At 33.5% G+C, this 27,187-nt stretch overlaps 1 protein-coding gene across 2 annotated transcripts in view; it reads left to right on the forward strand.

The window, feature by feature from the left end:
* The first annotated feature begins 2,052 nt into the window (after nucleotides 1–2,052).
* LOC118187817 (uncharacterized) overlaps nucleotides 2,053–27,187 on the forward strand; it is a 514,341-nt gene continuing 489,206 nt past the window's right edge. For both annotated transcript variants that reach the window (XM_085818174.1, XM_085818176.1), the window contains exon 1: nucleotides 2,053–2,204. In XM_085818174.1, the coding sequence (XP_085674300.1) occupies nucleotides 2,203–2,204 (2 nt within the window). In that variant the 5' untranslated portion in view covers nucleotides 2,053–2,202. The remainder of the gene's footprint in view (nucleotides 2,205–27,187) is intronic.

Genomic DNA, 27,187 nt, shown 5'->3' on the forward strand with positions numbered 1-27,187 from the left:
GAACCATCTGCATTCTTCTTTATAAATTGCATCACTGGAAGTTTCCGTTTTTGTTTTGTCTAACTGTTGATCGACGGCGCCATTGCTGAGTAAGCTATGATTATTAAGTTTATAATAATTAAAAATTGGCGGCATAACACTTTGAGTTTATTGATATTGCTTTGCGTTTGCCGGTTTGTTTTTGCTTTTCGTGAAGTTCTTTAAGTGATATAGAAATGTGAAGCTTTCTGCAGAAGAAGGTATGATTTTTGTACTTTTCATATAAAGTTCAATGTGAACGAAATATGTATATCAGTGAGATGGTAATAGAGTTTTAATTGTTACTCATATTCAGGGACGTAGCCTGAATTTCCGTAAAAGCATGCTGCTGAACACCAAATGTTTCGAAAATTTTATTAACAAATGAAAATTAGAATTACATGTATTGGAAAGTTGAATATTGTTTTTGCGTGTTAACATGTTGTTTTTAAGGTCTTATTTAAGGGTTGTTTCTTTCTTTTTTTAGTCCAAAGGGATTTGAATCCCGAAGGACTATTAGTTTCGTTTTGGCATTTTGCGTCGGACGGATAAATGTCGGTTCACTTTTCAAACTGTTGCCATAAAATGTTAGAGTCCTGCATTATATTTGAAGAAATTAAATAATGAAAATCTGCGTAAATGTATGTATATTTCTCACATTGTCATAAAATAACGGTACATAGAATCATCGAATTTTGAATAACGTAATCCTCCAACGAATATGAGCATGTGGAAGACCAAATTTGAAATTTGAAATTTGTTTTATGATCGATTTCCTATTTTTTAAAACTTTGACGAATTTTTGATTAGCAAACTCAAGGATTTCAAAGCGAGCAATGGCAACGTTGTGCAGAAAAAACATTTTTATCTCCAGCGCGTGAGTCTCTGTATCGGAAATTCTAAAGATATGCTCGTTTTAAAACTATTTTGCGATATTGCTGTTGCACTGGATCTTATGGTTTAAGTGCGAGGAACATGATATTTAATAAAGAAAGGTAACACACAAAATGTTAAAAAACGCCCCTTTGGACGTAATTTAAAATCTGAAACATTTCAGATTTTTTTTTTTTTTTTTTTTTTAATTCATATTAGTGGTTGACGACGGCTGGCTTAGAGAGTATGGTTTTCAATAGTTTTTATTTATGCCGTCAGAATTGCTGGTATCTTCTGGACATGGCCAACATGGAAGATAATTAAAATTCGACGATCATTGGCAATGGTATAATATTATGAGTGAAGATTTTTTAATGTGATTTTGTCCTCCATAATTAACTTATGTTTTTTAAGTAATTCTTTTTTTTTTTTTTTTTTTTTCAACTCACTGTTCTGCCATTTGTTCATTTATTTTTAGTCAGATAAGTAATTCATTCATTATTTCATTTAGAATGAGCAATGCAATAGATTAGATCGCAGATATCAATTGTTCTCCACAAAAGAGTGAACTTTAGCAATGGATATTGCAATGACTCATTCCGAACAACTCAGTTCGAATGAAACAGTGACGATAGCTGTGGTGAAGATAGCTGTAGTAGTGATTGAGTCATTAACGAACAAACAAACACACAGGCTTTCTTTATATATATAGATAGATAGATTTATAATTATTGAAAGTTTTGAATAAGAAATAATTTAAAAACAGTAATTCAGAAACAATAATAAAAGAAATGTAAATAAACCAATATGCATAGTTTAATGTAATAAACAATGCGTCACTGCCGTAAAAATGGCAAGAGAGACAAAATTAACAATTTCAAAGACACATGCCTTTAAACATAACTGTTAAATGATCCATGAAAGATTAATTGGAAATATGTTTAACAGATTTTTCCGTGCATTTCAAAAAAAGCGCCGTAATGACAGCGAAACGCTCTGTGGGTAAGCGAACAACAGATGTGAGTTTTTCGCATCGTGGAGCGTGTCTGTATTGGCGAGTGGGGGAAAACGGTGAAATTTGGCGAGATATTTTGGCGATCTTAGCAATCCTCTCTTCTCGCGAATTTCTTGACCGCGTGAATCGTTTACAATAGCAGTTAAGGTTGATGTGACTGGCAGAGCAGGTTACCGGATTGGTAGTGCGTGAGTAGTAATTAGGCGATTGGCGGAGTGCTGAATTAGGATTATAATAAAAAGAACAGAAGGATTACTTTTCAGAATAAGAAGTAAAGGATTTGAAGAGTAAAAATAATGTAAGTAAAAGCACATTTTCTTGCATATTTAAATTCTTGCTTTGCATGAAGAAATTTTTAAAATTCGATCGGAGTTTTAAAGGAATTTAATTTAATTTTTCACAGGCGAGATAAAATATGATTTTCCGACGCATTTGCAAAAGTGATGATCCTTTTTAACTTTTTAGATCTGTGCTGTGTTTAATTATTTCAAATGACAGAAAACCGCATTTGCTTTTGCACTTCACCAGGTGATTTCTGAAACGCCATATGGAAATTAATTGTAGAGATGTGGTTGTTTACTTAATATATATGCAGTCTCCAAAACATCCAATAAATTCGTAATATAATGCAGTAAAGAAATAACAGCAATGTTTTACACATTTTTTTCCGTCGGCCTTCTAAAGCATTTTATGTTTTATGTAATGCACAAGGAAAGAAAAGTGTTAGGAAATTAAGTCGGGATGCGAACAATTAAGGAAATAGTATTTTTCTGAGGGTATTTAATGCTTTTTTTCAGAGGTGTATGGTCGATGCAGTTACAACTGAATCTGGTATTCCGGTACGTTTACCTGAAGAAAATATCATCACTTATTCTTTAAGTTTCTAATATATTGTATTATTTTTTACAGTTTTGAATGACTTCAGTCTTCCTATGGAAAAATATACATAAAATATTACTCATGACGTTTGCAGTTTTGCATACTTCCTTTTTTAGCAGCAATATTTTAGCATTCCTTTAAATTTTGGAATTAATTTACTCACTGATGTAAAAAAAAATTAATATAAAATTTTACAGAAATTAGATTTCTCTATTTTTTACTATTCGCTTAACACTGAGGACATTTCGGATTGCAGCCTTTACAGCAGATTTTGATTTTTGAGGGAAATTTAAAAACTGCGTCTCCTATATATTTAATGTTATTATACGTTATTAATCTTCTATATATTTTATTTAGTTTTAAATTTGACGAATTTTCATTTTACACTATCTCTCAGTTTTTTTAGGCGATTTCTGATTCGCTTAGCCTTCGGCACTCGACAACAGCAAATTCCGCACCCTAGGCGATCAGCACATTTAACGTATTTTATTTATTTATTACGTGATCCGCAGTTAGGCGGTATCCGAAAAGGGAGGAGTGTCCTGTGGAGGGCTTTCTAAGAGAAACTGGCTCGTATCCACGTTACACAAGAGGAAAACAACAAAAACGCCCATGCAACCAGCCCCGATTGCCGGGACTTGAAACCCGAACTGAACTACCAGTGCTCAGCGGCTTTACCGCTTGGCCATATGACGTATTTGACAGTAAGTGAAATCCATGTGTTTATTTAGTTGCCGCTTGTAGGAAACTCTTAACTGGCTCTTTTTTGGAATTGACGGCATAGGCTATTGCCTATGTTATCTTTGCTTGAGGCCCGACCTTGCTCCATAGGTCTATTTTTGAGATCTTCTACTAGAGGCATTTTCTAACTAGTATTTTGAAAACTCCAAGATTCTGTAAGGGTCTCCAAGGATCATGTAATATAAGAAGTATATTTTTAAATGCATCTACCCAAGGACTCGCTATGAATATTGGTCTCTCTTTTGCCATTTGAAAAGTATATGCGTTAGTTATACCCAATTAATTAAATCTAACTCTTTTGATAGATGTAAGGATTATTAGGTTAATCTTCGGAAAATTTTCTTTTATTGTAATTACGTTCTTTTAAGGATAATTTTCATAATCTAGAAAGCTGTTTTTCATAAAATAGCAAACTTAATACCAAACAAAGAAATCTTTTTTTCTCTCGAAATATTTCTAACTTTCTTATTATACGTTATGAACAAACCCACAACGGAAACTGTTCTAAACCTTTCCATTTTACATTGCTTGGTAAAAGAGGAGATTCCCATACTTTCGGTTTTTCGAGAGAAACGGCGAACCTTTCATAAAAAAGAGACTTCTTTTTCTCTCGAAACGCATCTGGCGTGTTTTTTTTTTTTTTCTTTTTTTAATACTGAAATTTAATTTTTAATTATTTCATCTTTTTGTTTGTTATTGTTTGATTTGATGTGATTCCGTTACATAGCTTCAGAAAACCAATTTAAAATTTACAAAATGATTGAAAATTTTTAGCAATGAATGGAGTGGATTTAATGATTACTTAAATAAATAAAAATAAAGAGTTTGCACGCATTATCATTATTATTTTATTATCTGCACCTTGCACAGAAAAGCCAAATATTAAAAGTATTATATGTAAGATTTACAATTAAAATAATAAATTTTTTTCATTTGTTTATTCCTTCCACGATGTGACCTTAAGTGTTTAGTCTATTGCTTTAAATTGCATCATTAGTCTTCGAATTAAATGAGGTGCAAACCATTAAAACCTATACTGCATCATATTTAGATAGTAATTTAGATTCCTATCAGATTCGGGCCTTGTTGCTTTCTTTTATATACTATAACCAAAATGCTGTAAAATTTTCCAAAAGAATATTCGCTAAGATGCAAATGAAGAATACTTTTAATAAATATTCTCCTGTGTACATGTATGCATTTTTTTAAACCCCTTATTGTAATTCAGCTCTCTTTTAATTTACGTCACTGTTTTTTCACTTATATTCCTTTTCTACGGTTGAAATCTGCAAAAATGTGAAAACAAGGAAATGTTTTTACGCCACAACGCTTGCGAAGAAATTTTCCAATTTAGGTTTTTCTGAAACCGGATCATTAGTTTATTTTTGTTTATACAACTTATGAAATATCCGGGTGCGATGCTGTATTGTCACGGAGGACAAATTCTGCCAATTATTTATGTTAAAATAACTTTATAAATTTTTTTTATATTCCATATAAACTGTATAGTCTTTGGTTATTTGGGATTCCTTTAATTCTTTGTCATAGTAGATATTCGCCTTTTTTGTGGGTACGTTTTCCCCAAAATACATCGTAGGATATTTTTCTATTCTATTTTTGATTGGAAGTCAACGGGGTGAATCTTCGGATTATGGTAACTTGCGATATTTTGGCGAAACTTTGGCGACCAACCCTGCTACTGCAACCTGCTATTTTTTGGGGGGTAGGGGACGCCATTTTGTTTTCACAAAGTAAAGGGCATGTTTTTTTTACTCAATATTTTTTCCAATAATCTGCTAGCCGAATTACACTTATGCTAGAACTTTTATGGAACAAAAGTGCTTAATCATGACGAAGATTAGGTGCGAAATTGAGAGAAAGTGTAGAATCGCCTACTGCTTGCCGCGTTTTTAAGAATTGCATATATACGGTATACATGTGCATGTCAACCTATTTTCACTTAAAAAACATCCCAGAATTGCACAAAAATGGCATTGCGCACACTTTATCTATCTTGACTTTATCTATGTACACATCGACCTATTTTCACTTAAAAAAGTCAAAAATCCAATTTCTTCTTACTCTTGTAAAAAGCGCCAAACAAATAAGTGAGGGATTCTGCACTTAGCAGCGAAATTGTTTCTAAGCGCTTATTAGCTAAAATTCCGATTGGAATTTTCCGAAAAATGTCACATTACATGTCTCATGATCTGTCATTTCTCTGAGACAAAATAATCTGTGATTCGAACTGTGTACTTCTCAGATTATTGCTAAAGTTCTAGCTAGTAACCTTGTCTCGTCGCCTGGGAACAAGTTCCAGAAAATATTTGGGTAGCTTGTTATTGCAAGCAAGGAATCCCAAATCATATTCCTTTTTCTTTGGTTCATTCCAAACTATTTTCTTTGAAAATGACTGGTGGGTCCCATCGGTAATAATCCTTTATGAAGTCCCAAGTGAGCAATGGATTCGGGATACTTCCTTAATCACTCATGTTTGCTTAGGTTAACTGTTTTGTTCTTGGTGACCCTAGACTAGGTAAGGTAGGTTAACTGAAAAGCAGCGATGATATAATGGCTCAAGCATTGCATATTACTAGACCGGTTCGGAAAAATTTGCTTTACGTTTAAGCAAATGCCTGTATAGTTTGAGGAAAAAATATGATGACCATTTTGGAACAGAATACCTGACATGTTATAACCAAATAAATTTTGTTATTGAAGCAGTTACCCTTGTGAACTTTTACTTACGGTTGCCAGTCGTAGTAAAGAATCTGAATTGGGGTATTCTTTGGTCGTAGAAACACTCGCCCCCTCCCCTCTAGTTAGCCTTCAGTCTAATTCGTGTTGAGACTTGAGTAACCACTATAAAGAAATAGTGGCAGATATTTTTTCTTCCCCTCTTTAAATCTTTCACGTGTTGTGAAAATTGTTTTATAGTAAAACTTTATATAATCTTTTTTTTTACCACTGACAAGGGGACTGGAAATTGAAATAATTTACAAAAATCAGACCATGTACATGTAGTCTAATAAAATTTGCGCCGTAGGTTAATTTAGTACAAATATTAGAGAAAAAATCCAATTCTTGTCAATTTACTTTTTTTTAAGGCCCAAATGGACGTTAACCCGCAAGGGCTATTAATCACAAAACGGCATTTTGCGTTGAATCACTACAAACAGCTGAATCACTTTTCAAATTGTTTGCCAGCAGGTATTATCGCACTGTATTTATTATATTTAAAGAAATTAAATAATGAAGAAGCTGCATGAATGTATGTATGTTTTTCGCATTGTGAGAAAACACCCGTACCTAAAGTCGTCAAATTTTGAATAACGTTGTCCTCAATCCGAACATGGCTACCTGAAAGCCCGAATTAGGAGTCTGGAATTTGTGCAATTGTATGTTTCATACTTTGTAAAACTTTAACGAATTTTTCATTAAAAAAAACTCAAGAATTTCAAAGCGAGTATTGGCAACACTGTAGGAAATAAAACATTTTTCTCTCCAGCGTGTGAAACTGTCTTATCGGAAATTCTAAAGATATGCTGTCTTTAATACTAACCAAATGCTTCTGAAACGTGTATTTGCCTGTAAATGAAAACAGGCCGTTTGAATTAATAATAATTGGTACTATTCCGTTTTGAGGACCGTAAAAAAATTTCAGCGAAAATGTATGCGCAAAAGCGCCAAATCTAGAAAACGCGCCCATTTAACAGCGTGCCAAATCTAGCGTCAGATTGCGTAAGTTTATATAGTTATATATTTTTTAAGACGCCATTAAAATACTAGTTTAATTTGTAAATCCTTTTTTGATTTTAAATCCTTTTGTTATATCCTATGGATTTAACAATTTGAGAATTGCCCATGACGAAAAGTCTGCAATAGAATTTTGGGTAAAGTGCATAATTACCCCCTGCTTGATGCGTTTTTAAGAATTGCACATACTCGGTATCCATGTACACATCAGCCTATTTTCACTTTAAAAAAAATTTAAAAAAAAAAAAAAATCCCAGAATTGCACAAAAATGGCACTGCGCACGCCCTTGACTTTATCTATGTACACATCGACCTATTTTCACTTGAAAAGTAAAAGAAAATTTACAAAAATCCAATTGTTTCTACCCTTGTAAAAAGCGGCAAACAAATGGGCGATTCTGCACTTTACCGAGAATTTTTTCAAAGAAAAGGTATCATTCGTTATAGAAAATTAAGTTTGAATAAGCAACGAGATGAAATTATGCTTTAGGGATAACTCGGTAGCGAAATAGCGATGCAAGCATCCATTCAGTTATGTTTAGCAATTTTTATATAAATTATAATAATGATCTTAAATAGTTATTTACTCTTATGCTTCCATTCAGTCATGTTTAGCCTTTTTTATATAAATTATAATAATAAAGTATTATATGAAATTAACTTTTCATCTAAATTAAAACATCAATCTTAGGTAGTTATTTACTATTATACTTCCTTTCTTGCGTTAGGGTTATCGCAATTATTTTTGGCAGCACTGGCATCAACAATAGTTTGGCGATTTTTTACGGCCCTCAAAACCGAAAGTACCTAATAATTTTTTGAAATAAAAATATAAAAATCAGAAAACTTTCAGATTTTATATTATTATTATTATTATTTTGACAATAAAACTTTGCTTCTGCATGATCTGTTCAGGTTCCAACATTTTTTTCTTTCCCCCCCTTTAGAAAAAGGATACCAGTTGTGCTTTACTAGTGCAGTTCAAGTATTTTCATTCTTTCAGAAAACTTACTTGATACTTTTGTAAGGAAGCTATTGTCTTCCTGTCTTCGCAAGCAAACTCTACATTTTGAACTGTGAATCTGCATGTCTTCTTGTACATTGTCTACATGATTAAAATAACATGAAGGTTTGAAAAAATATGCTATTTGTGAACGTAGCATTATCCACTTTGTTTAGAATATGTTTTCCTTAAATAATGCAAGTACAGCTTATCGACATTTGGGTATCAGTAAAATAATCCAAAGTGTACGACTGATTTTAACCGAAACGAGCTTGGTGGATTGATGTTCGCAGTAATAATGTCAAATTCTTCAACAAGGGTAATTTTAAACAATATGTTACGTATTTTCAATACGCGCATGTTTATATTTATTATTATTATTTTAATATAGTATTTGCTAAAATAGTAAAAAGTGTAAAGTGTTAGAAGTCCTTTGGAGTTGCTGTAGGAAGTGGATGTCACAAATTTCACAAGGAGGTCGATACAAAAGTCTGTAGGTCTCGCAATAATCTTAATAATGTTGCCGTCTGAAATAAGTGAATGAAAATGAATTCTTACTAAAATGTTAGCTAGCATATTAATGACTTCAACATATCTGAAGTTAGACTTACAGTTATGCAAAACATATAAAGACCTGACTTCATCTGACTTTTAATTGGAAGTCCGTCGACGGATCGAGTCCTTGTATTTCATACCCCGATTGTCCTACCATCAGGCTCCTGAAAATACTTTTGAATCGACATATTTTAGGTGCTCTCTTCCGAAAAGAATCTAAATCACTAACATTCTTGTCTGATTTTGGATTCGAGCACCAGTTATTCTCATGTGACAGAATTAAAAAATGGAAAAAATGGCAGTTTTTTCGCGAATAGCCTTAAAATGCATCAAAGCTATAAATATTTATTTGCAGTCAAGGTGTACAAATTTTTCCGAACTCGCTCTTATACACGCAGAAATAATCTAAACAAAGCACTTTACATCTCTATCGATAATAATTAGAAATTAATTGAAGTGTAAATTAAAATTTTAATTTCTAAATTTTATCATGTAAATAAATATATTCTCAAATATTTGGCTAACTGGCTGCTATTTTTTATTTATTTAACATTTGGAGAATTTACACTTAATTCAAGCAATTAGTAAGTTTAAACTGCGGTAAGAAATCTAAAATACCATTTCCAATTCTCTGAACGAAAGCAGTATTAATTATGAAATTGATAATAGCGTATTTTCTGATTTCAACGTATTAATTTCTCGAAATTCTAGTTTCCTTGCTTTCTTAAATCCCCTTCCCTAACCTTAAAAGAATTTTCTTATTGAATTCTTATTTTTATATTAAAGAGAAAAATGGCATTCATTACTTTTTTTTAAATATATATTTAAAATTTCATATCAGTTTCAAAGGGAAATAAGATTTAGTCTTCTCAGAATTTACTGGAAGAAGAAGATTTCTTTGATGTTACTAATTATTTGTATTAATTTTATTGGCTTTAGAAAAATATGCGTTGAACGTCAAACCTATCTTAGTCGAATTGGATTAACGTAACTGAAAAAACATTAAAATTGTCTGAAGATATAAAATTAACACTGAAGAAGCATTAAAATAGAGAGGGGAAACAAATCGTGAAATGACTCTTAAACGTGATTCAGTCTCCGATTCGAAGATAACAAAATTCTTCGCAAACTCCTTTAGATATATATCTATAGTAACAATGGTCAGGGTCCCTGCTGGCCATTTTGCTGTCCCTTAAACTTTGCTACCTCGGGCCTCGTGTAAAACCTAACCCCTTTGCCATCAGTAAATTTTGCTACTGAGTGCTTCTCTAAATTCTAAAAATTCCGATGCACCATTTATGGCGCCGTCACTGACAATGGAGTAGTGTCACTCACACTGTAGAGTGAGAACATATGTGTTCTAGTGTAACCCACATAAATGGCAGAACTGCCCATCACAGTGGGGACATTTCTGCCATTTACATGGTTTCCAAGAAAACCATTATTTTGTTCTTCAAGGTCGTTAACTTGGGACAGAATGATGGACACTGTGGAACAAAAGTGTTAGAAGTCCTTTGGCGTTGGTGTAGAGTCGTAATAGACGCTGCTTCTGGCATCGTATGAAGACTGATTTCACTTGTGCTTTTTTATTAAAGAAAGGAAAAACTGGCGAAGAAATTACATATTTAGATTTCTTCGATACTAATATATTTTATTTGACCAAAATCTGCTTGTGTGTTTGTTATACAGCAGAACCGCGATCTGCTGGAAAGAAGGGGGAACGAAATAAGGTTTTAATTTCTAATGCATTTTAGAACAATAATGTGTACAAAATTAACGATCTGAAACACATATAATTAAATATATGAAATTTTACCAGTGTTTAATTTTAAGCTTCGAATCTTAAAATACAAGTTCAATAAAGGTTTAAATAAAATTATTAGTAAAATGCGAGTTAAATGTAGGTAACTGTAGCATACTTAACGAAAATGTTCTTAACTAGCTTTCATTGTATTGGAAGTTAATGATCCTAGAAAATTCGCAGCATGGAGCACTATTAATAGCTTTCCAAATATATAAACCAGAAAATTCTATCTCCATTGCCGTAAAACTTGGGAATAACGGACGGACAAGCCCTCAGGCAAAGCGAAGTAGGAATGGGTATTTTCAGAAAAAAATGGGTAGGGATTGAACTTATTCCTATGACTCAGAAATCGAAAATTCGAACTAGCAAGGATTTCAAGGAAAATGCTTCGAGAGAGCTACAGGAAAATATATTGACTCATTGCTGAAAATTACAGAAGCCCTTCCCCCTTCCTTTTTCGCTATAGGGAGGTACCCGAGATAAAGATGTTGGCGATATTGAGGCTGGACTGTATATAGGTTTCATTATTTTGCGTAAATATAAATTAAAGAATACAGTAAGGAGGATTTAAACTTGTTAACAATGTCTGTTAAAAAAAAAATCGAATGGCATCTGTAACTTTGACTATTGGCTTGTTTCCACGTGACCAGATTTTCTACCTAAATGCTGGGGTGTGAAAAAATAAACACTATATTGGCCTAATATTAAGATAATTTTTTTTCCTCTTAAAAAAAAAAAAAAAAATCTGAAAATTATACTACCCTATTAGTGCATGACTAATTTCTAAAAATTAACGAAGATAATTTATTATTTGTTCCTTATTTTTTGCATTAGAAGAATTCATTTCAACATAATCTTACTTAAAAGTATGGTATTAGACCTTTAATTGTGCTTCCTAATACCCTAAATAATATGAAAATAATCAATGTATCAAGCTCATATGAAGCCAGAGCCCACCAGCGGCCGAGCGGTTAAAGTCGCTGAACACTGGTAGTTCGGTCCGAGGTTCGAATCCCGCGAACGGGCTGGCTGCATGGGTGTTTTCGTGGTTTTCCCCATGTGTAACGTATATACGAGCCAGTTTCCCTTAGAAAGTCCTCCACGAAGGCATCCCTTCCCTTAGGCAGATAGCCCTAGTGTGCTTTGCCATAATTAAATACACCACACCACACCACACCATATGAAGCCAGGATGCAAACCCTTTTCTTTTTAAAGGACCAATTTATAAGACATAATCTTAAATATGCAATTCGAGTAGTATTCGAGCGAATGCAGTTAATAAAATCTTGATAATGATATGCCCGCATCAGAATAACAATCAGGTTATATCAGGATAATAAAATCCTGATAATGAGATGCAATTATTCAGTCGCCACATTTGTTCTTTTGGAATTTATGAATTCTCTCTCCCCCAGTAAGTAAAGAGAAACTACTAAATAGTCATTTATATGTACTAAAATTTCACAAAATTTCATCTTGTGAAAAGTTGATAGGAAAAACTTAGCATCTGAGATGGAAGATGTTCTTCTATGTTTGTTCCTTTAGAGGTGAGACGAGTCTTAAATATTCTTGAATTTTAAGAAACATTTTAAGTGCTGTTTGTCAAAAATACAGGTAAAAAAAAAAATTGGAATTCTGTTAATGAAATACGTAATAAAAAGTTTTGAATGTTGTTATTCATGTTGAATGAATGTTGTTATTATTTCCTCAACATAATTTTATTAAAAGCATTCGGATCATAATATAGATTTATTACAACTTTACAGGACCTTTTTAAATCAAAGAAGTGCTGAAAGGAGAAGGTTAAATTTATCGTAGATAAAACATAAACAATCGCAAAACACTAAATTTTAACGGGAAGATAAAAAATAATAAATAAATGAATAAAATAAAACTAAAAATTGAATAATAATAATAATAATAATAATAATAACAACAAAGAACCTAGTTTCTTTTGAAATGACAAAACCCTTCGAATTTCTACTACCTCATCACGTGAACGTTGCCAAGGGTGCACCGCAGGAGGTAGACGATCGGTGCTGCACCTGCGAAAATGGGAGAGGAAACATCTTTGGGAAGGACACACACATACAGCCAAGTCGTGCGCAGGATTCGAATGGAATTCGGGATTCCATTCCTTCGTTTCGGGATTTCTCTGCTAGCCATTATACCACAGAATTATAATTAAAAATTCTTTGATTATACCGTCCAGAGCAAGGGGAAGGGGACAAAAATCTTTTAACACAAGCATTTATTTTTATATGAAGAAAACTAACATTTGAACTTGCTTTGAATCCATCCTACTTCGTTCTTTTGCCAATATTCTTGTTTTTCAATGAACACTTCTATTGAATGTTAATAAAAGTAATCTTTTCAAGGTTTTCAGTTCAAGCGTTCAATCGCTTTCTGAATAATGAATGAAGTACTAAGATTCGAACTGTAGAATTTTGAAACGTTTGCAAGATTCACAGATTCGAGAATTCCATCCCCACATTCTTCTTTTTCCATGTTTAGTTATACTTCATGCAGAACTCCAGTTATCCATAGACTAAATATTAAACTAGCATATTTAAGTGTTTTAATACTCTTCGTTGATTTAATTAATAAAAACAGGTAACACAATATAGTACATGATTTTAAGAATGGAAGGATAATGTAATTGAACTGAATGGGAACTACGTGCAGATTGGCTTACAATGTTATGCAAATATCCAATCTTGTAAATATCAACAAGAAAATTATCACGTACCATATGTAGGTCTACTACAGAAAAATAATGTGCCAGTTTTAATTTCAGTTGAGTAAATAACGTGCTTTTTCTGTGCAGACAAAATATATATATATATATTCTTTGTTTAGTTTTAATACGTTAAAAATAAAAACAAGTTTGCATGTTTAGTTTCAGGACGTAAGTAGATAAAAATTAATTTCATTGCTTTTAATAGAAATATATTACGTATTCAAAGAATTAAAAAATACATCCATGAGTTTTATGACTTGTTTTATGAAAGAAAAAATGAATTTTTAACTGAATAATTTTTATTGAAATAAAATACAGCTTATTTAATAAAGATTAATGAAAGTGATTGCAATAAAGGTAAACAAATAATTAACAAAAAATACCAATTCCCTCATCTGTATTATAAAAAGTGCGTATTTGATCTTCAGAAGAAGGGTAACTTTATACCCCGAAGATTCTTCAATACCCAGAGGGTGGTTGGTTTGTTAATAGAAGAAAACAACGCTTGGTTTGTTAATAGAAGAAAACAAAGCGCACGTAGAATATGTCTACATAATGGTAGGATTTTAGCCTTAGCTTAGGATTTTGTAAGGAAAACAAGCTTGTACAGGATGATTAAAAATACAAAGCAAATCAAACTTTAAAAAACTGAAAATTTCAAAATGGATATAAATGGAAAGCTATCTCCCCCTATACTGTTAGAAGAAAAATATTACTTGAAATTTCAGTTGCCGTTTTGGCTAATCTTTAGAATATGGTAACAGGTAGTTTGCCGACATTTTGGTAAGGCGATAAAGGTTACTAGCTAGAACTTTAGCAATAATCTGAGAAGTACACAGTTCGAATCACAGATTATTTTGTCTCAGAGAAATGACAGATCATGAGACATGTAATGTGACATTTTCCGATTGTGATTTTAGCTAATAAGCACTTAGAAACAATTTCGCTGCTAAAGTGCAGAATCGCCCACTTATTTGTTTGGCGCTTTTTACAAGAGTAAGAAGAATTAGATTTTTGTCAATTTTCTTTGACTTTTTAAGTGAAAATAGGTCGATGTATACATAGATAAAGTCAAAAGTGTGCGCAATGAAATTTTTGTGCAATTCTGGGATTTTTTTTAAGTGAAAATAGGTCGACGGATACCGTGTATGTGCAATTCTTAAAAACGCGGCAAGCAGTTTGCGATTCTGCACTTTCTCCCAATTTCGCACCTAATCTTCGTCATGATTAAGCATTTTTGTTCCATAAAAGTTCTAGTATAAGCGTAATTCGGCTAGCAGATTGTCGGAAAAATGTTGAGTAAAAAAAAAAAAAAAAAAAAAAAAAAACCCTTTACTTCGTGAAAACAAAATGGCGTCCAAAACAAAACTAGCAGGTTGCTGTAGCAGGGTTTGTCGCTAAATTTTGGCCAAAAAATCGCCAACTTACCATAATGTAAAGATTCACCGTAGTTTTTTTTTATGGTATCTTTGAAAACCGCTTTTTTTTTTTTTTCTTTTGCAAGATAAAAATGGGTTTTTTTTCCTGAACGGAACGAATATTTATGAAAGAGCAAAGCATTCTTACCGGAAAGTTATTGAATCGTTGTTCATGCGTCTAAAAAGACGATGATTTTTCGCTTAAAAACCTGATTTTGAAATAATAGTAGCATTTACCATAATAAATAAACTGTCATCCCATCTTTTTTGAGTAGAAACAAATCGGACGAGGTCAGGAAAGAAATTTGCAATTACCAACAAAGAGTATGAGAAAAACGGCATTGCAACAAATTTATACACTGCAAAATAAATGCGTAATCATAAAATTTCTTTCTTCTTGATAAAAACTCATCTCCATCTTTCAGGGAAAGAAGAAAAAAAAAGGGGGGGTTAAAGCTAGCAGCCTAAATTGTAACTGAAATTTCGACATATATATAACTTATAACAACATAAGGGTGCCACCCATTGAAACAATTTTTCGTTAATGTTAATTATGGAATTTTCAGTTTCTGAAAATTTTTTGGGCGCGACTTTTGGATCACCCAAAATTTACGTTACTCATAGTGAAATGCCATAAATGCAAACAGCCAATTCACAAGATTTTAGTCCGGGTCGAACTGCTTTATCCGCAAAGCTAATTCTGGGTACATATCAGGAGGAGTTGTAGTCTCAGTTCATTAGGCTATTCATATGGAGTTCTACTGTATTATAAAATGGATCGTTCTACTCATTACAGATCGTTTTGTAACCATATTGCTATATTCACTATCAAAAGTGGTCAGATATATATGCTCAGTATTATCTAATGGGACATGTTTAGCATACCAGGACAGTTTTTCGTTAAGCACAGAACTAAGTAAATTACATTTCAAATTTTGCGATGGAAAAATAAGTTATTATTTTACCATCTTTAAGACTATCTAATTAAAGGTTGTCGAATAACTAAAACTGATAATCACATATTGTCATATCATTGTCGTTAGTGTCAACTGCTAATTATATTTGTTATTTCTACTTATCGATGATGTCGATTACGCGATTTAATCGATCATAAGATCTTATTTAACAAGAATTACATGATTTGCATCATGGATGGTTCGTGATGAATGTTTCTGGTTGAAAATTGTCTGAGTCTAAGCTTTCAATCAATGTATAACATAAACGATTTCAATTATGTGATGACGAAATAACAAATGATGAAAACCGAAAAGACTCAGAAAGGCAAATGACAAAAAATTGCAGATTTTTAGAAATGACTACAAGACAAATGGTTTGATCAGCGATTTCGAAGCTTTTTCGAGCTTTACCCGTAAAATGATAACATTTATAAGTTGTTTTCCTTATAATGTAATATTATGTTATATATTTTATTACATTATTATTCCCCTGATGAGTTCTGAATTGAAGTTTTAATGAAGGAAGATTAAATTTTGTATTTTTATTATGTTGTATATATTTTCCTTTATGTTTCGAGTTTGTACTACCATGATCATTTTTATTTTGAATTGCTTTGATTTTATGTTTTATTCCTTTACAAGAATGCAACTATTAATATTGCTTAGGAATTGTCTTGCTTTGACTTTCAAACATTTACTTTTAGATGCTTTAAAGTTTATTTTATTATATTATGCTACATGCGCTTTTAAAGGCGGGGCATTTATGATGATGAGCTACTCAAATGCTAGTGAAACTGAGAAAAACCTCGCTATCACGTGATACGCAATCATGCACTCAAAAATGATCGTGAGTTTTTTATTTCTTTTATCATATTCCGTGGGTACGCGTATCCCACTTTGGAAGCCACTGGTCTAAATCACAAATTCTCTATTGTCTAAATTACAAATCTAAAACTATTTAAGTTACACATGTCGAGAAGACTGTCTTAAAATGGTAATGACACTTCAATAATTGATGCTTTAGTGTTGTTCTTTTGACCTTTATTGATAATTTTTGCTTTGTATTTATTTTTGATTACTTGCTTATATCGTTAGTAAGCCGTTAATTTACGCGATTAGAATGAAAAAAAAAACAATTACACTATGACTGAGCTAATTAAAAACAACGATGTGTGTTTTCCAAATTCACACACACACACACACACACACACACAAAAAAAAAAAAAAAAAAAAAAAAAAAAAAAAAAAAAAACACCTCAAGGACACTCAGCATGTTAATTTTTAATGCATTGGCCCAGAATCGTAGAGCAGCTTTTTTGCATACATTTTTAATTTCGTGTTTTGGACAACAAATAGCTTCGCTCTTTCTAGAAACGTCGGCAAACCGTAGACAAATTACTTTTCCCAGAGTGTAAAAATAATTGTTTTCTGTTTGTATTGTCAGTCAGGAGCTGAAAAACCGTTTCTCTCGGTAAATTATTTACACTTTTCGAGATAATAACGTGTCTGTAAATAGAGAGCCTTTGTGTAATTTATCTGCTGTGTTAAAAAATGTGATAGTGATGTTTAGTCGCTTGCTCAGTTTGTATGCAGTGATGATAAAATTCAAATTTAAATGCTAACGATTTTGTTAACCCTTTCCGGCACGCTACCTTTTAAAGTCGGAGTTTTGATAAAAAAAAAAAAAAAGAAAGGTAGACAGTCTAATCAGGCCTAGAGAAGTACACAAGTAAAATTTTGTGAAGATAGCACTTATCGTTTTAATTCTGTGGGTGTGCCCACACTGATTGAAAAGAGCTTCGAAAAGAGTGCTGAAACGAGCATTGTTGTCAATGAACTGACCGATGAGATGCGGAGAAACAAAGAATACAGACTCTCAGTTGTCCTAGATTATCGGTGAGCCCGGTCTGGGCACACCTAGGGTTCGCCGCTTGATTTTAGCCAAGAAATCAAGGTAAATATTAAAACTGATATAGTAGAATAAGGAGATTAGCATACAGCCAAAAAAAAAATAACTTAGAAATTTCTTTTCAAACAATTCCTTTTATACCCTAAAAAAATCTGGAAGATTTCTTTGAAAAATGAGGGTCTTAAAAAAACTAAACATGGCTAAAATATATGGACTGGTTTGTGTTGAGCTGCCATCTACTATCAATAAAGAAGGTTCAGAGTAACCTATAGTAACTTTATAAATCCTTTTTGATTCAATTTTTCTGTGCATACAGAAGGAAATTTTTAGGTGTGCCCAGACCGGACACACTGTGCCGCAAAGGGTTAAAGCATTGTAATCATCAAACAGTTAATACAAATATATGCACAGCAATAAAACTGTATGTATACACTACGCATACATAAATATATAGTGATTTTTAGATGCGTAGATGAATGCTCTGGAACTTTTAACAGCTTTCGATATTGTGTAGATCAGGGGTTCTCAATCGGTGGTACGCGTACCACTGGTGGTACGTAATAGAAAAACAGATGGTACGCAAAGAGGCAAAGTATTTTTAACTATTAAATTCAAAAATTAAAACCCCAACATCCTGATTGAGGTTTTCCTCTAACACTCGTAAATTTGTGCGATCTGAGCTTTGTTCAAGAGTGGAGGGTGGTAGTAGTACATTGTAGTGGTGGTACTAAAGGATTTCAGTTTTTGTTTAGATGGTACGTAAGTCAAAAGGTTGAGAACCGTTGGTGTAGATGATGGCTGAGAAGATCGTAGTGGCTTGAAGGCGGTGAGTGGAAAAGCATGATGATATACTGTGCTTGAAGAATCACAAGTTTTATTTTTTTACGTATATCAAATCATCCTTTTTCAGGCAAGATATTTCTTAATTATATTTGAATACAAGTTCCATTTTTCAATAAGTTCCATTTTTGAAGTAAGACGTCATCTTAAGCAAGTAAGGGCAGCATGAAAAAGTAGCGTGTTTGCCAGAACGAAAGCGTAAGCGAAAAAGGAAGAGTGTTGCAATACTTCATAGGAAGAAGGGAGGGAGTCAGAAAAATTTCAGCTCCGAGTTTTGGTTTGCAATGAGTTTGATTGGACAAGTGGTATCTGCATTAAAACATTACGTAACAGAAAAATCGAGAACTTGGGAGAAAAGATGAACCCAGGGGAAATCACCAAATCAAGAATGTTAATTTGAGGTCGCCAATTATTTTTTTAAAGCAACTATCGTATTTTGTTATATCTTGCATATAACGGGTGGCCATAATTAAACTGACAGTGCTCACAGTGTTCTGTAGCGCGATCTATTTGCGAGAATGATTCCACATTTTGTAGGAAAATTAAACAAGACGGGGCACGAAGGATTCCGCGAAAAAAAATTAGTTCCAAAAGTCACCGCTAGGGGAATATTTGGCGCTGTGTAATAGAAAATAGAGTGTTAACAAATGCAAATCAATACGGAAATTACCCTTCATTTTGCATTCAAATGAGGTTCAATGTGGCTGCCGTTGTTGTGGACCACATATTGCATTCTGTGCACAGTATGCACAACAGCAGATAGTAACATGTCTGCAGGAATCTCTCGTACAGTCCGTGATATGTTATCCTTCAACGTAGCCAGGTCCTGGACCACTCCTTGATAGACCTTGGACTTAAGGTAACCCCATAGCCAGAAGTCGCATGGTAAGATCAGGCGACCGAGGTGGCCATGCAGTTGGAAAGTAGCGGCTAATGACTCTTTCTGTTGTGAAATTCTGTCGTAGCATCTGTTGCACCCGTACAGCAACGTGTGGAGGGGCTCCATTTTCATGAAAATGTTTTCCCCCAGGCATTGTCTTTGCTGAAGTGCCGGAATGTTAAAGCTGTTTAACATGTGGCTATATTTCTCTCCGGTAACAGAACAGGTTTCCGGTCCTGTCGGGGTAATGTAGTCATAGAAGAATGGACCTACGATAAATTCCGCTGTGAACCCACACCAACAGTTACCTTTGGTGAATGTAAGGGAATTGCTGTGACTGCATGTCATGATTTGTCATCCCAAATTCGGCAGTTCTGAGTATTCACAGTTCCATTCAGGTAAAAGTAGGCCTCGTCTCCCACTTACTTTACTGACATTTTACACTTTACTTACCATACTACACTTTACTTACCATAATATTTTCCACGGCCAAGCATCATCCACCTCCATTCTGGCAAGAAAGGTGAGAACAAAAGTCAATCGCTTATTATGGTCGGGGTACAGTAACTCCTGTACACGGCTGATCTTGTACGGATAGAAGTTGATAATCTTTCGTAAGATTTTCCATACCATACTGTAAGGCATATCCATATTCCATAAGGCATATTCATAATAAACAGGTAATTTTATTCCGCATTAATTTGCATTTGTTAACACTCTTATTTTCTATTACACAGCGCCAAATATTCCCCTAGCGGTGACTTTTGGAACTATTTTTTTTCGCGGAATCCTTCGTCCCCCGTCTTGTTTAATCTTCCTACAAAATATGGCCTCATTCTCGCAAATAGATCGCGCTACAGAACACTGTGAGCACTGTCAGTTTAATTATGGCCACCTGGTGTATATATATATAAAACCTCTCCAATATAAAGAAACAGAATTAGCAATATTGATAACAGCTTAGAACGTAGTTGTAGATCCATAATCAAGAGCAAGCTTGGCAGCACAGGCTAAATCTTCATTATTATTTCAGTAAACATATTGCTGCCACAAACAGTATTTAATTTCTTGGCTAATCTTTGGAATATGGTAACAGGTAGTTTGGCGACATTTTGGTAAGGCGATAAAGGTTACTAGCTAGGACTTTAGCAGTGTACATGGATAAAGTCAAGAGTGTGCGCAATGCCATTTTTGTGCAATTCTGGGATGTTGTTTTAAGTGAAAATAGGTCGACGTGTACATGGATACCGTGTATGTGCAATTCTTAAAAACGCGACAAGTAAGTGGACGATCTTCGTCATGATTAAGTACTTTTGTGCCATAAAAGTTCTAGCATAAGCGTAATTCGGCTAGCAGATTGTTGGAAAAAAATGTCGAGTTAAAAAAAAAATGCCTTTTCTTCGTGAAAACAAAATGGCGTCCAAAAAAAAAAAAAAAAAAAAAACTAGCAGGTTGCTGTGGCAGGGTTGGTCGCCAAATTTTCGCCAAAAAATCGCCAAGTTACCATAATCCGAAGATTAACCAATTTCTTTAATAGTAAACGATGCAAAATGCCAAAACGAAATTAATAGCCCCTTCTCTGCAAATAACCCTTTTGGGCTAAAAATAGGTTTATGGCTAGTTTTTTCGAAATCCTATGTTATAGATTCTTTGAGTATTGTGAAGTATTAAAAGACTGAGTACAATTAGATTGTTGGAAAACAGCACAGATATCAATTTTATCCACTTACATTACGGCTGGTTTTTCATGCGAGAATTCTTCTATGTACGATTCTATATACGACTGAAGAGCAAATTTGTGAATGTATGCAATTTTTAAAATACTGCATGAAAAGATATGGACAAAATTTCATTTAAAACCTGAATAAATTATAGGCAAAATTATTATTAAGTATGGACATTAAGAACTACTATTAATGTTCAGTTCAAATTATTACTCTTTAACATGGATATCGTTGTAATAGAAAATTCTGATAAAATTTTAATTAAAGCATTAAGCATAAAAATCTTATAATTTTTGTATATATTTTCGTATAAAATTTTCATATTTATCTAAAGTTATTAGATATTATGCAGATGAAGTCAAGCATAAATACGTTTAATTTTTTTTTTTTTTTTTCAATTTATTTCATTTATTGCAATCGTTTGCGATTTGCCTACACTGCACTTCTTTGATTTTATCTTCCGGTTTTCATCTTTCCCCATCTGCACATGCAAAAATCATATCCCATAACTGAAACATAAGACGGCAGGATCGGGCCACTTACCTTTTCAAGGCCACGATTCACGATCACGAAGAAATCATAAAAACAAAAGATGGTCACTACCCTCCTCCCAGTCTGTCTTCTCAACTCAGTAGACCTGTTTCGTTGAGGTTGTTACTACTGTTTCGCCATGACTTTAATTGTTTATGACGTCGGCACGGGTTTCAGTAACAGTAACAGCGAGGCTTATTTACCTGGTCTTGCTGATAGACGAAAATCGTGATGGTAGTATTGTTAACATCTTCCAAGGAAAAGTGAATTTTACTTTTCCGTGCTGATTATAGAATGTAATGACTTCTGGTATACTTTTCTTTACATTTTCCTTTTATGCCTTCCCATATCTTTCAGTGCGTTTTGTACATTTTTCTAAGGACAAATTACAAAAAGTAGCGTGCGGAGCTAGGGGAGGGGGGAAATCTGATGTGTGGTCATCACGACTTCCTTGTATGGCCTATTAAATTATACACATTTTCGCTGCACTTCATGTTAACCAATTTCTCGAATTATTTATTCTCAAGTAATTAACCAATGCATCAAGGCAAGTTGAAAATGACATCAAAAATTGCAAATTTGGAAATTAAATATCTCAGTCAATTTTTGTCGTACGGAAATCAAAACTTTATAATTTTATTTTTTCAATAACGAGTATAAAACTTTCCCAGATATAAGTATAGGAAACCAAAGTATAGGAAACAAAGGCTTTGCCTAGCCTTTGTTTTTGTAATCGATGGTCGTAGTCATATACAAAAGATTTTTAAATGTCGAAAATATTCATGTTTTGGCAATGTCAAAAAAATTCATTTTCGACAAATAGCGAAATCTAATTTTAAATGCTATGTCGCATTTCGTATTTCGAAAAAAAAAAAAAAGAAAAGAAAAAAAAAAAAGAAAAAAGAAACTTGACACATCCGCATGACAAAAATTGACCGGTATATTTAATTTCAATATTTGCAGTTTTTGATGTTATTTTCAACTTGCCTTGAAGGATCGGTTAATGAAGTTAGAATAATTCGAGGAAATAATTTTATATGAAATGCAGCAAAAAGATGTGTATAATTTAATAGGCTGTACAAAAGTCACGTGGTGTTGTTCACATCAGATTTTTAAATTCCTACTATTAACTCACACTCTCCCTATATCTTGTTAAAATTTTCAATCGTTAATAAAATATATTTTATTCATCCACTCAAGTTCCAATACATTTTTTCAAACTTGTAGTGGATGACACTTGATGTTAATACAGTTTTTTCACACATTAAAAATTTTTAATTAATATTTTTTTCGTATTTTTAAAAGTTTTCTTTGTTAACTTAAGTAGGATTTAACTTCATTTTTTTTTATTTAATTAATTAATTTTCAGTCGTTTAATTAATTAATTAATTTTCAGTCTTTTTATTCATCCACTCAAGTTCAAATACATTTTTTTTAAACTTGTAGTGGATGACACATGATGTTAATACAGTTTTCTCACATATTAAATTTTCTAAAATTTATAACTAATTTTTTTTTGTGTGTTTTTAAAATTTTTCTTTGTTGACCTAAGTAGGAATTGACTTTTATTTTTTTTTATATTACTTGTTTATTTTAGTAGGTACCTACTATGTGTGGAAGAAATGAATATCGTGAACAGTGTCATAGCTAAAGGGGAGGAGGGGCATTTTAATCATAAACTGAAGTTTCTATATTTCAGCTCGTCACCCTTCCATTCTTTTAGAATTCGAAATAAAAACCTGTGAAATTTATCTTTTTTGCAATCACATAAGCTAATTAAATATAAAAAAAATTAATGTGTTATAATAATATAATTGATTTAATTGCATATTGTGAAGCGTACCAGGTGAAACAGTTTTTTATTACCTCACTGTAGCGCAAATATAACAGTTTAATCAAATTCACAATAGCAATCAACTCCTTATAACAACTTTGATCTCGCCTGTGTTTGCGCTGGAGCTGCGTTTACCTCACAGCTGCTTTCACTGAGCAGCTGAATTGGAGCAGCTGTAATTTTTATCTCACTTAAAAATGGGAGAGGGGGATGTCTTTTAAATGGGGGCGAGTTAATTTCTTACGAAAGTTTAGTGTTATACAAACGATAACTAAAATTGCATTTGATTGTAGAAGTTAACGCTTTCCTAAGAGCATCACCTGCAGTTCAATTGATTTTCTGCAATTTCCTTTCTATTCTGCCTGAAATCTCCCTCTTTTGATTAGGTGGTTCCTCACTGGCTTTTAATTTCAATTCGCTGTAGTGCAAAATATACATGATTACTTAGTGATTGTTAGTACGGCTTGTTTAACTAGCGAAACATTTGTGTTTCGAATTCCGTCTTATTACATTCCTTGACTGCAAGCAATTTAAATATTTTCCAATAAATTATTGCTCAAATTATAGCCACCTATGAATGCAAATCATAAAGTAATATAAAAAAGGTAACACATTTTTCAGTATGTTAGTTGCTTAGAACGTTTTTAATTTATCTGAAACATTTTGCTTCGGTTGAAAGGTAGTATTGCTTATAGCCTTTCCTTTCAAAGTCTACCGCTGAACCAGTATATTGGTTAAGAGGTTATCACACACGGATATAGTTCCTGCTAAACGGAACTTTTCTGAGATTCTGGCAGCACTGGTTTAAACGGGAGGATTCCTAGAAAAAAGAGCCCCGCCTGAAGCCCGCTTAGCTACGGAAACGATGATGCGGCTACACGGGATTTTTTTTCAAACCTCACAGAAAATGTCTCGGCTGGACCTCTGTCCCGGGTAGAGACAACCAATCAGATGAAAGTTCTGCTTCTGAAGCGTCACTTGATCCCAATCTGAGTGATAATCAATTAGTGTAAGGCGTTTAAGTCTTTGTAATAAGTGAAAATGGTTTCCTGGAATTGTGCCGGTTCTGAGAATTGCACCTTTCGACGTCAAGTCTCGCGTACCCGAAACATAATGTGTTTGAGGTTTTAGCATCGCTGACTGCCGTGCCGAAAGATCCGGTTTCAAATTCTGGAGAAGGCATGGATGTTTGTAAATGTATAGTGTCCGATCGGCATGGGGTCACTCTAAATATGCGGCGAGCCGAAAGTCTTCTCGAGAGGTTGGTGTTAGGGGAAAGGGGTAGGAGAGCCTCCGACCCTTTCCCCCGTTGTGCAGTCCATCAAAATCGGGGGCGGAACTGAGCTAAACCGCACTGTCACCTGTAAGGCTGTGTTCAGACGGCGGCGTAAAGGGAATAGAGGCGTAGTCATAAGGGCATAAAATATGGGAATTCCGTTCACACTTACGAGAACGGGGTGTAAGCCGTGGCCAATGAGAGAAGCTAAATTTGCGCATGCGTGGATGTGTCTACAACTTTCCCGCGCTGTTCTCCTGCTCGATTGATTTCCCGCGTTCGCTCTGCTTGTTTTGTGACAGCGAAATCTACTGTAGAACCTCGCTTCGTTTTAGCTTCGCTCTGATTGGTCGACGCTTATTCCAAACTCGGCGTAAAGTTGAAAACTTTGAACCCTATGCCACGAGCCCTAAACCAGATTTTGTGACGTAGCACAGACTGGTTGCCTTGGCAACGGAGCTCGGCTTTAACCACTTATGCCCTTTACACCCCCGTCTGAACGCAGCTTTAGGTGCTCAAAGATGTTGCCAACGACAGGTGTAAGCTTGCGCACCTTACCGCGAGGAATTTCGGTGGCTTGGGCTGATTATAGGTCAGATAAGTGAGCATTAGCAACAACAGCAATCTTTCAAAGTTTCCTATTCCAAAATTCATTCATATGATATAAAAAAATAATTGGGATTACGAACTATTGCATCATTTATAAGATACAGTGCCATCAGGTAAGGTATATAATCCTTGTCATAATGCTTGTTTTTGCAATATAACTAATGAGCAAGTAGGTAATAACATGAATACTTAACTGCGCAAAATCTAACAAGGATGCAACTACAGTACATAAATGGATAAAATCTAACAGCGGTTATATTTATGGTTTGAAATCAGTTTTGTTGGTATTTTTCAGAAACACGTTAAATGAAAAAAAATATATATATTGTTTTTACCTTTACAGTAATAGAAATTACGTATTTTATTCTAGAACGAACAGATTTTCTCATGTATTGCTGTTTGATTCAGACGTCAACGACGCAGTCGACTAATTAATTTAGTTGACGATTCTAGAAGCTTCTTTTGAAATAAAATTAGCACTCTCTTTAGCCTCATTGGCAGAGTATTATTTCTTCCACGCATTTAGTCTCTTAGCCATTTTTAATTTCATGTTGGTTAAAATTTTTTCCTTTAGAGTTAACATTTGCAGTAGGTCTCATTTTAAACCACGCAGTGTTGAGTACAGGACCCGGATAACAAAAAACGCTTCATAATACTGGTGGTTGTCTTTTCTCTTGAGCGAGTGGGTCGAGGATATTTATCCTATTGAAGATTCCCTTCCTAGTCTTTGTGCAGTGTCTTTTCATTTCTTGTACAAATATTCTACCCTCAGAACAATCATTCGTTGTTTACCAAGACAAATCAACCGGACGGAAGACAGATTTAAACACTAGAAGCGTTGTTCTGGTGATTTTTCTTTCTAAGTGGATTCATAAACTTCTCACATGTTTATTTTCGCACGCAAAGGCTTAGTTTCTTTTCATTTTTCAAAAAGCGCCATTTCAGAATTTCTTATGAAAGACCTTGCACAGAATTCGTCAAGTTTTCCTATTCTGGGTACTTAAAGCTTTTAGACCTTTTATCCCAAAGAGCGTTAGCCCAGAAGGGCTATTAATTTCGTTTTGGCATTTTGCGTTGAATCACTATGAACGGCGTATCACTTTTCAAACTGTTGCCACCAAATGCTAGAGCCGTGCATTATATTTAAAGATATTAAATAATGAATAATCTGCATAAATATATGTATATTTTTTTCCATTGGGGAAAATCAACGGTACCTAGAGCCATCAAAATTTGAATAGCATAATCTTTTATAGAATATGGGCATGTGGAAGCCCTAATTTGAATTTGAAATTTGTTTTATTATCGATTTCATATTTTGTAACACTTCAACGAATTTTTGATTAACAAACTCAACGATTTCAAAGCGAGCAATGGCAACACTGTACGGGGGAAGGAAAAAAAAAAAAAAATATCTCTAGGGCCCAAGACCTTGAATCGGAAATTCTAAAGATATGCTCATTTTAAAATTATTTTGCGATATTGCTGTTGAATTATTGTTTTATGTTTTAAATGCGAAGGACATATTTCATAAATAAAGGTAACATACAAAATGTTTAAAAAAAATTTTTGCCCGTTTGGACGTAATTTAAAATCTGAAACCTTTCAGATTTTTTAAAACTTTATTTATTTGTTATATTGTTGTTAAATTGAACTTTATGGTTTAAGTGCGAAGAACATGATATTTAATAGAAAAAAAATCTGATGTGTACACCACATGACTTCCTTGTACGGAATATTAAATTCTAGGCATTTTTTCTTGCATTTCATTTAAACTTTTGGATTGAATTAAATCTACTTCGCCGACAGCGCATAAACCACAATAG

The sequence above is a fragment of the Stegodyphus dumicola genome, chromosome 6 (genome assembly GCF_044657685.1).
Source record: "Stegodyphus dumicola isolate Sdum_Otavi_A_Nest chromosome 6, ASM4465768v1".
In the NCBI taxonomy this organism is placed as follows: Eukaryota; Metazoa; Arthropoda; class Arachnida; order Araneae; family Eresidae; genus Stegodyphus; species Stegodyphus dumicola.